This window comes from Haliotis rufescens, unplaced genomic scaffold, assembly GCF_023055435.1.
Source record: "Haliotis rufescens isolate VD_foot unplaced genomic scaffold, xgHalRufe1.0.p SCAF_12, whole genome shotgun sequence".
NCBI lineage: Eukaryota > Metazoa > Mollusca > Gastropoda > Lepetellida > Haliotidae > Haliotis > Haliotis rufescens.
Window position 1 is genome coordinate 43,553,210 of NW_025963802.1, and position 19,001 is coordinate 43,572,210.

The following is a 19,001-nucleotide window of genomic DNA, read 5'->3' on the forward strand; positions in this document are numbered from 1 at the left end:
GAGCAACGCTTTAACCACTAGGCTACCCCATTGCCTCTTATAAATACTATTCGACACACCTGATTACTACCTATTCAGCTGTGTTCTGCAACTATCTGCTACACCTAACCCCTTCTGACACTAACAACTCTACCCGAACACACCTGATCACCACCTATTCAGCTGCGTTCTATAACAAGCTCAAAGGGACCAGTAATTTTAGTTTGTAATAACCGTAGTTCGTTATAAGCATATAAACAGCATATGGACGGGACACAAATGGACGGGACTAAAAAATAAGTTCATTATATCCGTCAGTTTGTTATAAGCATGTTCGTTATAAACATTGTTTACTGTATTAGAAAGGTGTTTGTCCACTCTTGACATCATGGAAACATCAGTTACCATGACAACGCCTATGATGAACAGTTTACTATATGCCACACCTTGACATCACAGAAACATGAGTCACTATGACAACGCCTATGATGGGCAAAAAGACTTCAACTCTTAAAACATGGAACAAGCTTTGTTCATACACACAATGACTTGGCTAGGGCAGTACTGTCTGTTGTTCAGAATAACATGAAGATACCTAACCATGTCATCAGTAATCTCAAACCTCTGCTGCATAGAGGGCACTCATATTTTACCTCCAAAATTTATACCTCACACTCTTAGCATGCTTAGTACCAGAGCACCAAATTAGCACTACTTTCAGCAACACAGTGGGGGACCCCTGAAAAGGGCTTCTCACATTCAACCAATGATAGGAATCAAACCCGAGTCTACAGTGCGACAAGCGAATGCTTTAACCACTAGGCTACCCCATTGCCCCTTTAAGAATACTATCCGACACACCTGATCACTACCTATTCAGCTGTGTTCTACAACTATCTGCTACACCTAACCCCTTCTGACAGAAACAAGTCTACCCAACACACCCGATCACTACCTATTCAGCTGTGTTCTGCAACTATCTGCTACACCTAACTCCTTCTGACACAAACAACTCTACCATGTCTACCCGACACACCTGATCACTACCTATTCAGCTGTGTTCTGCAACTATCTGCTACACCTAACCCCTTCTGACAGAAACAAGTCTACCCAACACACCCGATCACTACCTATTCAGCTGTGTTCTGCAACTATCTGCTACACCTAACCCCTTCTGACACAAACAACTCTACCATGTCTACCCGACACACCTGATCACTACCTATTCAGCTGTGTTCTGCAACTATCTGCTACACCTAAACCCTTCTGACAGAAACAAGTCTACCCAACACACCCGATCACTACCTATTCAGCTGTGTTCTGCAACTATCTGCTACACCTAACCCCTTCTGACACAAACAACTCTACCATGTCTACCCGACACACCTGATCACTACCTATTCAGCTGTGTTCTGCAACTATCTGCTACACCTAACCCCTTCTGACACAAACAACTCTACCATGTCTACCCGACACACCTGATCACTACCTATTCAGCTGTGTTCTGCAACTATCTGCTACACCTAACTCCTTCTGACACAAACAACTCTACCCGACACACCTGATCACTACCTATTCAGCTGTGTTCTGCAACTATCTGCTACACCTAACTCCTTCTGACAGAAACAACTCTACCTGACACACATGATCACTACCTATTCAGCTGTGTTCTGCTACACCTAGCCCCTTCTGACACAAACAACTCTACTCGACACACATGATCACTCATTTTTCAGCTGTGTGGCTACAACTATACTCAAACACTTTGAAAACTGTTATATAGCATATTCTTATTATGACCCTATCTGTTAAGATGAACACCAGTTGAATTACAACAAACTTCAGAACCTAATTCAAACACGAGGAGACCTGAGGCACACACATTTTTTTATGCAAATCAACTCTCTAAAGTATAACCAGGATATCATATTTACATGAAAGGTGTTTGTCCATTCTTGACATCATGGAAACATCGGTCTCCATGACAACGCCTATGATGAACAAATTGATATATGCCACACCTTGACATCACAGAAACATGAGTCACTATGACAACGCCTATGATGGGCAAAAAGAGTTCAACTCTCAAAACATGAAACAGGCTTTTGTCCATAAAGCCCATGGCTTGGTTAGGGCAGTACAAATCAAAGTAATTACCTCATAGTCGGATCTCCTGGCCTCCCGCAGACGTCCTATGAATTCATTCTTGTCTTCAATAACCCGGCTCAGTCTCTTCTGCGTCTCCAGGGCATGTTGTCTTTCATTCTTCAAAGCTTCAATCTGAACAAGGACCAAATATCAATATCAATTAAAATTCTAAAATCAATAAGGATTTGTAGTTTCAGATTTGTGATTTGTAGATGTCTGCACAACCACTACCTTCCCTCCATATTTTAATTTAGTCAAGAGTTGCCCCAGCCCCTACCACCTGGAAGGCTAGCGTCTAGTTTTGACTACCTCCCTCATAGAAAAGATCTAGTCTCAAAGAAAACATCAAGTCTTGACACACCCTCCCTCAAAGAAGTTCAGTATCAAGTCTTGACACACCCTCCCTCAAAGAAGTTCAGTATCAAGTCTTGACACACCCTCCCTCAAAGAAGTCCAGTATGAAGTCTTGACACACCCTCCCTCAAAGGAAACATAGTCTTGACACACCCTCCCTCAAAGGAAACATATAGTCTTGACACACCCTCCCTCAAAGAAGTCCAGTATCAAGTCTTGACACACCCTCCCTCAAAGAAGTCCAGTATCAAGTCTTGACACACCCTCCCTCAAAGAAGTCCAGTATCAAGTCTTGACACACCCTCCCTCAAAGGAAACATAGTCTTGACACACCCTCCCTCAAAGGAAACATAGTCTTGACACACCCTCCCTCAAAGAAGTCCAGTATCAAGTCTTGACACACCCTCCCTCAAAGATGTCCAGTATCAAGTCTTGACACACCCTCCCTCCATGAAAACAACAAGTCTTGACACACCCTCCCTCAAAGGAAACATATTGTCTTGACACACCCTCCCTCAAAGAAGTCCAGTATCAAGTCTTGACACACCCTCCCTCAAAGAAGTCCAGTATCAAGTCTTGACACACCCTCCCTCAAAGAAGTCCAGTATGAAGTCTTGACACACCAGTTGAATTAAAACAAACTTCAGAACCTAATTCAAACACGAGAAGACCTGAGGCAAGCACATTTTGTTATGCAAATCAACTCTCTAAAGTATAACCAGGATATCATATTTACATGAAAGGTGTTTGTCCATTCTTGACATCATGGAAACATCGGTCTCCATGACAACGCCTATGATGAACAAATTAATATATGCCACACCTTGACATCACAGAAACATGAGTCACTATGACAACGCCTATGATGGGCAAAAAGAGTTTAACTCTCAAAACATGAAAGAGGCTTTTGTCCATAAAGCCCATGGCTTGTTTAGGGCAGTACAAATCAAAGTAATTACCAAGTCAAAGAAGTCCAGTAACAAGTCTTGACACACCCTCCCTCAAAGAAGTCCAGTATCCAGTCTTGACACACCCTCCCTCAAAGAAGTCCAGTATCAAGTCTTGACACACCCTCCCTCAAAGAAGTCCAGTATCAAGTCTTGACACACCCTCCCTCAAAGAAGTCCAGTAACAAGTCTTGACACACCCTCCCTCAAAGAAGTTCAGTATCAAGTCTTGACACACCCTCCCTCAAAGAAGTCCAGTATCAAGTCTTGACACACCCTCCCTCAAAGAAGTCCAGTATCAAGTCTTGACACACCCTCCCTCAAAGAAGTCCAGTAACAAGTCTTGACACACCCTCCCTCAAAGAAGTTCAGTATCAAGTCTTGACACACCCTCCCTCAAAGAAGTCCAGTATCAAGTCTTGACACACCCTCCCTCAAAGAAGTCCAGTAACAAGTCTTGACACACCCTCCCTCAAAGATGTCCAGTATCAAGTCTTGACACACCCTCCCTCAAAGAAGTTCAGTATCAAGTCTTGACACACCCTCCCTCAAAGATGTCCAGTATCAAGTCTTGACACACCCTCCCTCAAAGAAGTCCAGTATGAAGTCTTGACACACCCTCCCTCAAAGAAGTCCAGTATCAAGTCTTGACACACCCTCCCTCAAAGAAGTCCAGTATCAAGTCTTGACACACCCTCCCTCAAAGAAGTCCAGTATCAAGTCTTGACACACCCTCCCTCAAAGAAGTCCAGTATCAAGTCTTGACACACCCTCCCTCAAAGAAGTCCAGTATCAAGTCTTGACACACCCTCCCTCCATGAAAACATCAAGTCTTGACACACCCTCCCTCAAAGAAGTCCAGTATCAAGTCTTGACACACCCTCCCTCCATGAAAACATCAAGTCTTGACACACCCTCCCTCAAAGATGTCCAGTATCAAGTCTTGACACACCCTCCCTCAAAGAAGTCCAGTATCAAGTCTTGACACACCCTCCCTCCATGAAAACATCAAGTCTTGACTCGGCCACCCTTCTTCCAAGAAGTCAGATATAAGTCGGATAGAGCGAGTAGGATTTCACACGCTTAACACTATTCCAGCCTCATCATGAGCTGGAGAAACAAAATGACCAATACTGTACCAATGTTGGGAATCAAACCCAGGTCTTGGCTGTGAAGAGTCAATTCTTCAACAAAAGCCAGTGTTGACTCACCCGCTCCAGCTCCTGGTTCTCCCAGAACTCCTTGGCCTGGATGCTTTCATTGTTGTACTGCTGCTGCAGGAGTGGGATTTCAATCAGACGCATGGCCCTCTGGTGGAAGTCGACCTACAAAACACAGTACACATGTACACAGCTGTAAGTAGCAGCATTTTTTCTGAAAATATATCCAAATATTGGAGTTCTGACCCCCATGTATTAACCCTGGACCCCTATTTATTAACCTGGGACCCTCATGTATTAACCTGGGACCCCTATTTATTAACCTTGGACCCTCATGTATTAACCTTGGACCCCTATTTATTAACCTTGGACCCCTATTTATTAACCTTGGACCCCTATTTATTAACCCGGGACCCTCATGTATTAACCTTGTACCCCTATTTGTTAACCTAGGACCCCTATTTATTAACCCGGGACCCTCATGTATTAACCTTGGACCCCTATCTGTTAACCTAGGACCCCTATTTATTAACCTGGGACCCTCATGTATGAACCCTGGACCCCTATATATTAACCTGGGACCCCTCTTTATTAACCTTGGACCCCTACTTGTTAACCTAGGACCCCTATTTATTAACCTGGGACCCCCATGTATTAACCCTGGACCCCTATTTATTGACCTTGGACCCCTATTTGTTAACCTAGGACCCCTATTTATTAACCTGGGACCCCTATTTATTAACCTTGGACCCTCATGTATTAACCTTGGACCCTCATGTATTAACCCTGGACCCCTATTTATTAACCCTGGAATCCCTATTTATTGACCTTGGACCACTATTTATTAACCTGGGACCCCCATGTATTAACCCTGGACCCCTATTTAATAACCTTGGACCCCTATTTATTAACCTGGGACCCTCATGTATTAACCTTGGACCCTCATGTATTAACCCTGGACCCCTATTTATTAACCTGGGACCCCCATGTATTCACCCTGCACCCCTATTTATTAACCTGGGACACCTATTTATTGACCTTGGACCCCTATTTGTTAACCTAGGACCCCCATGTATTAACCCTGGACCCCTATTTATTAACCTTGGACCCCTATTTATTAACCTTGTACCTCCATGTATTAACCTGGGATCCCTATAATGAAAGGCTGTGAGTCCCTTGGACCCCCAAAATAAGTAACCAAGGTAAATCCAAGTAAGATGTCCCCATGGTCTCCTGCCCTCAGCCTCCCTCCTGCCCTCAGCCTCCCTCCTGCCCCTCCTCACCTTCTTCTCCTGAGTCTTGAGGCGCTCCTGCAGCTCTTTCTTCTCCTTCTCCAGCTGCTCCACCTGCTTGGCCATGATCTCGTCCACATCCAGCTCTGCAAACTCCTGCAATCACGAGGTCGGTCAATACTCCTGCTACATCACATCACATACTAGTTTGGACCAGACAAACCAGTGGTTGATATCATAAGCAACGACCAACACGATCAGCGTTCAATAAGATGGAGTCAACCTATTCCCCAAGACTGACCACCAAACCACGAAGTCCCTTTTCACAGCAACAAAGGATATTTTGGACCAATTCTATGTGGGATTCCCAACTGTGTGACATTCTCTTTTTGTGGATAAACAATTCTACATGTTGAGTGACCCATCTTAAGCACTATTTTATCTTGTCTGTGCATATCTTTTTATTTTGTTTCTGTTTGTGCGTTTAGCAATATTCCAGCTATATGACAGCGGTCTGTAAATAATCAAGTCTGGACTAGACAATCCAGTGACTGACATCATGAGTATCGATCCACGCAATTGGGATATGATGACATGCATCAACCAAGTCAGTGAGCCTGACCACTGTGCATGTTTATACTGTAGTTAGCCCAAAGTTCTGGCATGCAACTTTAATATTAAAACACATCTCGCACACCATTTGTCAAATACAGGAGAACAACCATAGAAGCATATGTGCATTTAATCAAAACATTTCTAAACTTTTTAGGTCACAATAAACAAATACGAATCAAGTTGTGAGATGTAGACATTAGCCAAGTGCCAGTTAGTGCTGCACCTACCTCCTCGTCTATATCCTTGAAGATCCTGGCCCCAAGATCCGTCTTTCTCAGCTGTTCAATCCTCTCCTTGACGTGTTTACGTTTGATCTCCTGGTGCTCCATCAGCTGTCGCTGCTTCTTCCTCTCCTCTGCTTCACGCTCCAGACGAGCCATCTCCGCCTCATATGCCTTGCGGCGCTGGGACTCCACCTGCTCCATCTCCTCCTTCTCCTGCAACATCACCGACCTTATTTCAGACCCCCGTTACACATATCATCTACCCTAACCCAGGTGCATCACCGGTCATTTCAGACCCCCGTTACACATATCATCTACCCTAACCCAGGTGCATCACCGGTCATTTCAGACCCCCGTTACACATATCATCTACCCTAACCCAGGTGCATCACCGGTCATTTCAGACCCCCGTTACACAGATCATCTACCCTAACCCAGGTGCATCACCGGTCATTTCAGACCCCCGTTACACAGATCATCTACCCTAACCCAGGTGCATCACCGGTCATTTCAGACCCCGTTACACAGATCATCTACCCTAACCCAGGTGCATCACCAGTCATTTCAGACCCCCGTTACACAGATCATCTACCCTAATTCTGCAGTATCACTGCCATCGTTTCAGACTCAGGTTACACAGATCATCTTCCCTAACCCAGGTGCATCACTGCCGTCATTTTAAGCCCATGTTACACAGATCATCTACCCAAACCCTCGTGCATTGCCAACGTCATTTCAAATTATCTCCAACACTTCTTCGGAAACTTCACTTGGTAAGGACAAGAGTGATGACGGGTGTGGATGTTGGTGTTGTTGATTTGAGACTTTTGGAGGCAAGAGAATATCAGTTGGGGAAGTCTTATGGTGGGCGAGGGTGCTATTGTAAGCGTTTGGATGAGGATGTGGATGTGCATGCATGTGGTTCGGTGGTGTGGTTGTTGGTTGCTGTTTGTGAATAGGTGAGGTTGTTGGGTGATGTTGATGGGTGTGGTTGTTGAGGTTGTTCTGTGAGGTTGGGTGTGGTTGTTGGAGGTGGTTGGTGAGGCAGATGGGTTTGCTAGTGCGTGGTTGAGTGTGGGTTTTGTTGTTGAGGTTGTTCTGTGAGGTTGGGTGTGGCAGTCTACACTAATGCAGAAGCCACAGCAGTATTTAAGTTACCCTCTGATCATTCATGTGTTCCAGCTGTTCCTTCCTGTCCTCAATGATCTGGCGTCGCTGCAGCAGTCGCATGTGCTCCTTGCGTCCTGTCATCCGGTAGTTGTTGATTATCTGGGCCCGCAGCTCATTTGTCTCCTGCAACACAACACAGCACAGGCTACAGACACAGGCTACAGACACAGGCTAAAGACACAGGCTAAAGACACAGGCTACGGACTCTGGTTAAAGACACAGGCTACAGACACAGGCTAAAGACACAGGCTACAGACTCTGGTTAAAGACACAGGCTACAGACTCTGGTTAAAGACACAGGCTAGAGACTCTGGCTACAGACACAGGCTACAGAGTCTGGTTAAAGACGCAGGCTACAGACTCTGGTTAAAGACACAGGCTTTGTATTAGGCTAAAAACTCAAAACACTTGCTTCTCGGGCAACAGTATTTTAGTCTTGGAATGTTTAACACCCAGGTGTAACAATTTTATAAAATCATAGTAAAATAATGGACTTGTTTCTGTAAGCAGACCATGAGAGCCTAGAAATTTTACAGTCAAGGCTTTACGTTTATCAAAGATGCTTACATCAATATTCTCGGGTTTGATCTTGTTCATAGCTTTCTGCAGGGCAGCGGCCAGTGATGTCAGCTGGTTGCGGATGTTTTCACTGGGCATGCTCTGTATGAATGGACCTTCAGGCACATCTTCCTTCTGTGACACACCAAGGTTGGTTCCAAAACTCAGCGATCGGGTGCTGTGACAAATCCGCACCTGCAACAAACATCCCAGGTCATAATAAACATGTCCTGCAGGAGTGAGTGAGTGAGTATGGTTTTACGCCGCTTTTAGCAATATTCCAGCAATATCACGGCGGGGGACACCAGAAATGGGCTTCACACATTGTGTCCTGCAGGACAGGGACAGAATTGTTTGTTTGTTGTTTAATGCTGACTAATCCAGTGATATGACAGCGCTCTGTAAATAATCGAGTCTTGACCAGACAATCCAGTGATTGACATCATGAGCATCGATCCCACCTCTTACGACAAGCATAGTCGCCTTTTACGGCAAGCATGGGTTGCTTAAGACCTGAAAAAAGTCGACCGAGATCATGAACGAGAAAAGAAAAACATATTTCATGGCCCTTTTTTTTCCCTTGATGTGAACAAAATTGGATAAAACTGTAATAGTTACCACCATCCACAACACACACGTTCAGGAGGATATGAGTTCATGGTGGGGACATGTTCATGGCAGAGACACATATGTGACAGAAAGTCACACATACATGACAGAAAGACACACATACCTGCAGTTCTAGGTTCTTGGCAGCATTCACAATTATTCTCTCCAAACGGAACTTGGTAGCGAACGGGACCAGTGAAGCAAATCGAGAAAATTCGACTGTTTGGTACACTTGTGACACCTGCGAAGAAATTATATTTTAACCTTGGTCAAAATGTGATGGCAAAATCAGAGATGTGATGATTATGGCTTTTCGAAAGATTACAATGGATTGAGCGGAACAAGTTTCCTGTTTCATGTGATCAGTGCATAAAGAATTTTGGTTCCATAAATGTTATACATGCAAATATTTTGTGAAAAAAATTCAAAAATTGTTATTTGGGTAGGACAAGAGTAAAAGCGTAATCTGAGGTTAAAAAGCTAACGGTGGCATCTCTGCTGGTGGCGACATACCTGTTTGAGTACTCGAGTGATGACGATGTCTTCAAGGGCTGGGTTATAACAGCTCAGCTCCTCTGTTTTCCCGATGAACTCCAGGCTTGGTGTGACCCTCTGCACCAGGCTCAGTGGATGGAAGTCTATCTCCAGGTGGCGGTACAGGTTCTGGAGCTCGGGGTGCACATACTGTGTCACATTGTACTTCAGCTGCAAGACAAAACATAATCATTACGAGTCAATGTCCCCTCAATGTGAGCTTAGTCAGACACTTGTGACACAGTGACTACTACCTACCAGATCCTTGATGAGGGCCTGACGGGTGGGCGGGACAGGCAGCATGAGCAGTGTGACTACTACCTACCAGATCCTTGAGGGTCTGACGGGTAGGCGGGAAAAGGCAACATGAGCAGTGTGACTACTACCTACCAGATCCTCTTGGCCTGATGAGTGGGGGGTGGGGTGGGGTGGGCAGGGCTGGGGTGGGCAGGGCAGGGCAGGGCAGGGCAGGGCAGGCAACATGAACAGTGTGACTTCTACCAACCAGATCCTCTTGGCCTGATGAGTGGGGGGTGGGGTGGGGTGGGCAGGGCAGGGCAGGGCAGGGCAGGGCAGGGCAGGGCAGGGCAGGGCAGGCAACATGAACAGTGTAACTTCTACCTACCAGATCCTTGATGAGGAGGGCCTGATGAGTGGGTGGGACGGGCAACCTGAGCAGTTTAGTAAAATCTAAATATTTTTTACATTTGTATACTTATCCTGCATTACTCCGTATTGCATTTACTGCTATGTTTGACAGAGAGACGAACTGTGTGAGATCCAGCTGCTGAAGAAAGTTGTCCCAACCAGCCCAGGAGGCAGCGCCCTCTCACAGTCGGCACGTGACCCGGAAGTCATGACGTCACACAAAAAGACATAACTGCTTTAAACATAACATCTGAAACTTCGTGGGGAGGTAGCGTAGCGAAAGGGAGGGCACTTAGACTTCGTAATGCAGGATAAGTATTCAAATGTAAAAAATATTTAGATTTTACTAAATTTTTTAACTTATCCTGCATTACTCCGTATTGCATCTTTATCAGACGGCTTGGCTGGTGGGCATACCTGCAGATGTGAACCATATTAAACCCTCGTCAAGGTCCGATGAATCCGCACCGCATACAAGTGATGACCGGAACATCTACGACCATTCCTGTCTTCAGGAAACAAGAGTCGATGCAAAAACGAAACGCCCGAATAGGTAACCGACATACAATGAGGCGTGTAGCCAAAATATATAACTTACCGAAGAGCGAAAGCGAAACGCAGTAGAACCCTCTAATCTGAGGTGATAAACACCAGAGAGTTCGACGGGCCCCGCTCGGGGAATCGAAGAATCAGCAGCGTCGGCGGCAAAATCTACGACCAATCCCAAGAGCGAATGCGAAACGCAGGAGAGCCCTCTAGGCTGGAGGCAAGGAACACCGGTGAGGTCGACGGGCACCGCTCAGGTACCAGAGAAGCAGCGGCGTTGGCGTCGGCGCCGGTGTCCACATCTACTACCATTCCTGTCGTCAGGAAACGAGAGTTGATGCAAAAAGTAAAACCCGGATAGGTGACAGCAATAGAATGAGTCGGGTAACCCAAAACTAAAACTGACCTAAGAGCGAATGCGGAACGCAAGAGAGCCGTCTCGTCTGGGGTGATAAACACCAGAGAGGTCGACGGGCCCCGCTCAGGGTATCAGAGAATCAGTGGCGTCGGAGATAGATGACCTGTTGGGCTACAACCAGGGACCAAAACTGTGAACGCTGGCGACAACTTTCAAGGCTACATCACTGAAGTAGTGGTTGGTGAAGGCGGTGTCCGATCGCCACGAACAGGCTTCCCTGAACGACGGGATGGAACAGTATACCGTGAAGAACCAGTGTAAATACGATCGCCCTGATCTCATTTTATTTCAGGTAATAGCCTTTGGGGGGAGGGTCCAATCCGGCGGCTCATACGCTTTAAGGATGACCGCCCGGAGCCACAGGGAAAAGTATTCTGGCTGACCAACGACAGCGATGAAAGGGAGACCGGCAGAAAAAGGTGTTTCCTAGACTTGCGGCAGTCTTTAGATCGTAGAATAACCTTCAGTGCCCTTACTGGGCATAATGACGCTCATCCTCATCCTCGGCACCCACACTGGACGAGGGGGGAGGGGACAAGGAATGATCTATCAGGCTGTCCTGGGAGTTGAGTCTTTACGCTGACGTCCCAGTACGGTCCATGATGAACGGCGCCCTGGGTACCGCATTCGAACCGGGCATGGGAGACGTCGAGGGCGTGCTGTACATGGACTCGAGCGGCAGTAGTCAAAACCAGTAGAAACACCCGTCTTCTACTTAAGGTCGTAGAAGGAAGACGAGGGGAATGGTTCGAAAGGCGTTGAAGACCGCATTCAGATCCAACGCAGGCGGTCCGAACTTGGTATTCAGGTCTTCAAGACTGAACGAGCGCAGCCAGGCCCGTAGGTCGGGAATTTTCGTCTTTCTCCGATCGTCCGGGATGGCCAGAACGGAGTAGATGGCGACCAGGTATGTGGGGGTGGTAAGCCCTTCAACCGACGGGTGCTACACAAGTACAGAAGGAACTGATCCAGAATCTGCGGTGACGCTGTCATCGGATCCTGGTGTTTGTCAGAACAAAATGCCTGGAACAAGCATCATTTATCAGCATACAGTCCCCCTGTAGATGGACGGTGGGCTGAAGCAATAGCCTTGGTCGCTCTAGCCAAATAGCCCTTGGCTTTCTGCATGTGTGTCAGGCGTGCAGACGATAACATGCGGGTATGAGGGTGTGGCAACAGACCGTGTGGTTGGACCACACAGGAAGTTCCAGGGGTTGTCTCTGGCTATGTTTCGGAGGTCGATAACCCAACTTCTGGCTGACCAATAAGGCGAGACCAAAGTCAATGGCAGGGGTCGAGTGGCCTGGATCTCTGAAGAACCGTGGGAGGGAGAACCGGAGTCGGAAAAGCGTACGCGCGTAATCCTTCTCAGGAACGATGGAAGGCTTCGACTGCCACAGCGGTCGTATCCGGCACAGGTGGAATGGAAGACGACTGCTGGCCACATTCAGATATGAGGCAAACAGATCTAGGGTTGGGGTGTCGACTGTTTCACATAGTCTGGCCCGAGGCGCCGGAGAGCGTGAGGCGTCGGAGAGCTTGAGGCGCCTGGAACGCCTAAGATGGTGATTCTCGGGGGCGCCGGTCGAGTTTGTAGCGCCGGGAGAGGGGCGAGAACTCTGGGTCCGCAAACACCACACTACGGTGACGTCGTCAGTGGACACGATCAACAGGGCGTGACCGAGAATGCACTGTCAGCAAGTGCCGTCCTGGATAAGCATTTATCTCGAGGCTGTTGCTGTGCCTATGGTGTTGATCTCTGGATCACAGGTGGTCACAATGTGGGCTGGCGTGGGCCACTAGCCACTGACAAGGTGGCAGGGGAGGTAGTCAGCAACAGGGGTCTGCGATTGCGTACCGTCGGTACGATTCGGAAAAAGGTGTGATCGCCTGCGAGCCAACCTCAAGTAGACGAAGTAAACTAGCTTCACAATCGACCGCCGGGGCATCGACGTAACCGGGTAGTAGGAAGTCGAGGCAATATGGCCATTGCACGAAGTAATGAGATCGTTTTCATCCCTGAAGCGGCGTATAAGTACTCCTGTTCTTATATCGAGGTGACGATGGAGGACGACAACACGATACGAGGCAGGTATGCAACAGGGGTCAGTGGGACGGCCGAGGGACTTTAAGTATCAAATCGACACTGTGTCCGGTAGTCAAGGCGGAAGATAGGAAGGTGTCGTAGTCGAAAAGATCAAACCGGACGAAGGAAGGCGATCTTTTCCATCCCTTGAACGCCTATAGGCGCTATCGTTCTTATAGCGAAGGGTTGATGAAACAAGGTTCCTCGTGACAGCCGTGTTGGTAGAGGAGGTCTATTGTTTCCAACATTCGTGCATGGATGGACTGCGACAGGCGCCTGGTTGAGTGGTATCACCAAGCGTACAGGTAGACATGGAAACCAATCTGTAGAAATACATGGCACCCCTTGCTATGGTAAGTTGACCTAAATCCGGTCGGAGTTGTTGACAGTCCGAGTACTTGACAAGTGACATGTAAATCACTCTGCGCAGTGGCCGAGAAAACCGCCTTGGAGTCGGAACTGAGGTGCAAACTCCACACACAGACAATCCTCAATGAACTGTGTGAGAGACGATCAAGTGGTGTACCCGAGTTTTGCGATAAAACACGGAACCCCATGGGCGTCGTGTAAAACCCGGGGAGCGCCGAGGAAGAGTCTCTCTCAGGAACGCTGGCGCTAGGGTAGGGTAGAACAGCGTTGATGTCTGCGATGTCGACGAAGTAAACTCTTTGTAAGTGGATGTCGTCATCGAATCTGATACAGACGCTGTTCACATGACGCTCTGTTTCGATGGAAACCCGCAGGTCATCTCTCCGGAATCATAGCGCTTTAAACGACGGGAGTATGGATAACGTCTCAGTGGGCAAGTTGAATCAGACCAACTGTCTATTGGTTGAAATGATTCCACCCAGGAAGTAGTACGATAGTCACGATCCCGAAGACCGACGGGAGAGTAGCGACAGGAGCGGCGACAGTTGTTTCACCATGCTTCTCCGTGTGACGAGTTATGAGACGGCAGCAAGAGAAGAGGGCAGTGGCGCCGGGGAGGCGATTGCCGATGGTGCCCCTTAAGCCGCAGTAGAAGATCGGATGGTCGGCTCGTTGATCTGAGCTTGATAAAGCTTGTTGATCTGAAGCTTGTTGAGCGCCGAAGACATCAGAGGATGCGGAGGGGCCGGAGCGCGGAGACATCAGAGGCGCCGGTGGCACCGAGTCATCGGAGGCGCCGGGAGCGCCGAGTCATCAGCTTGTCATGAACAAGTCATGAAGCTTGTTGAGCGCCGAGACATCAGCGGCGCCGAGTCATCGGAAGCGCCGGAGGCACCGAGTCATCAGAGGCGCCGAGTCATCGGAGGCGCCGGGAGCGCCGAGTCATCGGAGGCGCCGGAGGCGCCGTGTCATCAGAGGCGCCGAGTCATCAGAGGCGCCGAGACATCGGAGGCACCGTGTCATCAGAGGCGCCGAGACATCGGAGGCGCCGCGTCATCAGAGGCGCCGCGTCACAGAAGCGCCGGAGGCGCCGGGAGCGCCGTGTCATCAGAGGCGCCGGAGGCGCCGTGTCATCAGAGGCGCCGGAGGCGCCGGGAGCGCCGAGACATCGGAGGCGCCGGGGGCGCCGGAGACATCAGCGTTGACGGTGTTGGAGACCGTGAACGGTCGTATGTCGTGCCAGGGGAGGCAGACTCTACGTTGGGAGCGCTGGAGCCGCCGGTGGAGTAGGAGACCGTGAACGGTCGTATGTCGTGCCATGGGAGGCAGACTCTACGTTGGGAGCGCTGGAGCCGCCAGTGGAGTAGGAGACCGTGAACGGTCGTATGTCGTGCCATGGGAGGCAGACTCTACGTTGGGAGCCGCCGTGAAGCTCCGCTGAGCGCTGCTGCCGTCAACGTAGGTGGGGGTCGACGAGCACGTTGAGCGAGGTGTGTCCTGGATACTCGCATGAGCTGAAGGATCACAGCGACGAATGACTGCAACATCGGCACTGCCTTGTGAAAGTACAGGGCGTCGTACAATCACGGCAGAAAGGGGCGGCCCCGGCCAGATTTGTTCCCGCGGCAACAAGTGCAGCGAGGCAGAAAATCTGGAATTTAAGCAAAACATAACTATGTGGCAAAGCCACAAAGTGCGGGAAGCATAATGTGTGGCCAATCACAAAGTATGGGAAGCATAAAGTAACTCAAAAACAGTATATTTTATTAAAGTTTATGAGATAAACAAGTACGCTAAAAGGGAGCGAAAAGGCAATGCCTTAACCAAACACGTAACCATGTGGCAAAACCACAGAGTACGGGAGACATAATGTAACTCATAAACTTCGTATTATATTGAAGTTTATGAGAAGAAACAATTACGCTTAGAGGTAGCGAAAAGGCAAGGCTTTAAGCACACCAAAACAACATACATAAATGTAATGTATTACCCAAGCCAAAGAGAGAATTCAAAACGCAGATCACGACATTACGTGGCCACGTGGTGAATGGCCAAAATGGCGGGAAAGAAAACAAAATGGCGGGAACAACATTGCGCCCGTAAATTACTGTGACGTGAGCCACAGACGAGCGATGAACGTTACAATTTACGAATGGGAAGACCCTAAGGTCACGGCCCATAACAGGTAACAATGTAGCAGCATATAATGAATGTAGAAACACGCAAAATATAAAAAACAAATAATAAGCTTTAATTTCCACAAGGGATACAAAGTACGTCCATCCGTGGAGGTGACAAAGCAGTTATGTCTTTTTGTGTGACGTCATGACTTCCGGGTCACGTGCCGACTGTGAGAGGGCGCTGCCTCCTGGGCTGGTTGGGACAACTTTCTTCAGCAGCTGGATCTCACACAGTTCGTCTCTCTGTCAAACATAGCAGTAAATGCAATACGGAGTAATGCAGGATAAGTTAAAAAATGTGACTACTACCTACCAGATCCTTGATGAGGGCCTGACGGGTGGGCGGGGCAGGCAACATGAGCAGTGTTGCAAGTCGTCGCTGTTTCTCCATCACAGAATCATCCATCTCAAGCAGTTGTCCCATGGTGTTGCGTGACGTAGCGATAGGGATTGCCAATGTTGCACACACAACACGAGAAGCCATTCTGGAAAAGGTCGTCAATAAATTTACATAAAATCCAAAACTATCAATCCTAAAATTTATTTCATATTTTAATTGTCAGTCTTCAATGGTATTTATCAATGGTCCAAAGGACCACCACTTAAACATATCTACCGTTCCTGTTAGATCATCAATTTGTTAATTTCCACTGGACCACCATTAGTTTAAGTTTACTGAGTCTTTGAAAGCCATTTAGAAATAAATAAATATTTGTTGTGTTCATTGTAATTCCTGCATTCTGATTAGCCGAAATGGTCACGTGTTATTGCATTCATTTCCCAATGAATGTAAAAAATTAAGCCACGCCCACAGAAGCGGACTACTTTTATTGCAACGGAATGTCAGGACTCCCAATATGACAGACGAGTGAATTCCATTTCTGCTCACGTGTATCGTCATGCACAGGACATTAAGCAAAATTCTTGCATGTTCATTAACCCAAATGACCCTTTGAGTGAGTGAGTGAGTTGGGTTTAACGCCGCTTTTAACAGTATTCCAGTTATATCACGGCGTGTCAGCTTAATGTGGGAGGAAAGCCCGAAGTGATGCAGGTCTCAGACGTTTACCACTTCGGTGAAACCCACGAGCACAGGTATGGTGCTGACAAACCTAGAAACATAATCGGGGCGAACTGGGATTCAAACCCACAATCATAGGTTTCTGGCGTGCCCAATGGACGCAACTCTGCACAGCGAATCGCGGCGCCTTAGACGACTGGGCCACCCGTGCCCCCCACTACCCTTTGAAACCAAGAGGCCGAGAAGGAATGAAACTGTTTTAACTGCTCGCTTGGGTTCCACAAATTTCATGTCTCCGGTTTTCATTTCTTACCCGCACATTTCCAACTTTGTCTTCCCATTCTCAGGGAACTAATGCTTGGATCTGGCGGTAACTGACCATGTCATTTGAAAATAAAAATTTGTTCCGGTTTTCGATACAGTCTGACTGTTGCAGTGCTTCTCGCCTCTTGCCTTGATTGACAGGTCCTATGAAGTTAGTTTTGATCCTTCTCTCCGTTGATTGGCTACTGATTTGTGGGCGTGTCAAGTTTTGTGCATAAATTATATAAGTCATGTCACGCCACGGTATGTATTCCTACGCCTGGATTGTTTATCAATCTCAACATTTTTGTCTTCTTTGATTTATATCACCTATTTTGATTGAACTTTTGTACATAACACATGTTTTCGTAGTCAAATTTAACAAGAAAGAAGTGAGCAAAGCTCACATACCCCCGTTATCCCCGCTGGTCAACAACAAATAGTAAATTTATAGTTTGTTAATTAATGAAATATTACATATTTCTAACTGATTTTAACTTCAATGTTTTAAAAACTAAGATTGAGTTCCAGTGACAATTGACACCCCCCCACACACCAAATTTCCCATGTTACCGGTGTTCACTACGAGGAAGTAGATCACCATGAACACCTTTGAATAAAAATTTGATTGAGGAGTTACATGAGAAGAATTATCAAAAGGACCAAAAATTGTTGATATAAAAACACATAAAAAATGGAACAATGTCATATAAGAAAATAAAAAAATTAAAAATTTCTATCTAGCCTTAACAGATATGGTAAAGAATTCATAAATTCAAACTATCACAAAGCACAGATACTTATGATGATCTACATGTGTGGAAACAATTTTTGAAAATATATTAGCTATACAAAACCAGTCATCAAAATTTCTAAATTCCATCATGTTTCCATAAAAACAGCAAAAGACAAAACTTTCAGAATCTTATAAAAGATAAAAAACAATCATAGCCGTTAATGTAGCAAGTTTGCTGAAGCTAGGATACATAATATTGTAAACATGGATCTTACAAAAACTCTATCCAAAATTCATGTTTCACCATGATTCCATGGAAACGGCAAAAATAAAAAAATTCAAAATCTTCAAACTAGCAAAAGGCACAAGTACTCATTGTGGTTAATGTGTGTAGAAAGTTTGGTGAAGCTAAGGTGCATAGTTAAAAAGTTATGGGCCGTACAAAATACCCACCCTAAAAGTTTAAGTTTCTTAATGTTTCCATGGAAACAGCAAAAATTAAAAAGTTCAGAATCTTCAAACTAGCAAAAGGCACAAGTACTCATTGTGGTAAATTTGTGTAGCAAGTTTGGTGAAGCTAGGGTGCATGGTTAAAAAGTTATTGGCCGTACAAAAGCTCGGACGGACGGACGGACAGAAGGACGGACGAACGGAACGCTATGTACCCCCCGATTTACTTCGTAAACGGGGGTATAATTATATGGATTAACTGCATATTTTGTCCGGTTCATTGAGGTATGAATCGAAAAACCGATGCGCAAACTTTTGCAAGCATCTGCTATGCGGATTCATACAGTTTTCACATTGGTTTTTCGACTCATACCTCAACATGCTCAATGAACCGAACAAAATAAACAGTCAATCCATAAATGAAACACATAAGGAAGAGAGCCTCTGGATGTCAAGTTCTTATTTGGAACATTTGTGAGGATAGCTTACTCCTTCCTGAATGTTTCACCTGATGAAGGAAAAAGCATATACTCTGAACATGTTGTGTTCTTCATAATAACTCTCTTCATAACTCTCTTCCTTCATTTTACTGGTCCATAAACTTGGGTCAGTGGACGAACAGTGTGTATAGTGAGTGAGTTGGGTTTAACGCCACTTTTAACAGTATTCCAGTTATATCACGGCGTGTCAGTTTAGTCATGTTTATGTAGGACA

At 46.6% G+C, this 19,001-nt stretch overlaps 1 protein-coding gene and 1 non-coding gene across 2 annotated transcripts in view; both read right to left on the minus strand.

Annotated features, from left to right (window-relative positions):
* Positions 1 to 19,001, minus strand: part of LOC124117320 (eukaryotic translation initiation factor 3 subunit A-like) — a 42,690-nt gene that overhangs the window by 14,520 nt on the left and 9,169 nt on the right. Inside the window, exons 8-16 of the mRNA XM_048393712.1 lie at positions 16,091 to 16,262; positions 9,510 to 9,701; positions 9,121 to 9,237; positions 8,397 to 8,582; positions 7,818 to 7,952; positions 6,663 to 6,872; positions 5,872 to 5,976; positions 4,640 to 4,753; positions 2,137 to 2,259 (exon numbers count right to left, since the gene is read on the minus strand). Coding sequence (XP_048249669.1) covers positions 2,137 to 2,259; positions 4,640 to 4,753; positions 5,872 to 5,976; positions 6,663 to 6,872; positions 7,818 to 7,952; positions 8,397 to 8,582; positions 9,121 to 9,237; positions 9,510 to 9,701; positions 16,091 to 16,262 — 1,354 coding nt within the window. The remainder of the gene's footprint in view (positions 1 to 2,136; positions 2,260 to 4,639; positions 4,754 to 5,871; positions 5,977 to 6,662; positions 6,873 to 7,817; positions 7,953 to 8,396; positions 8,583 to 9,120; positions 9,238 to 9,509; positions 9,702 to 16,090; positions 16,263 to 19,001) is intronic.
* On the minus strand, positions 345 to 476 carry LOC125378411. Its single transcript, XR_007220243.1, has one exon. It is a non-coding gene; the product is annotated as a small nucleolar RNA SNORA17 (small nucleolar RNA).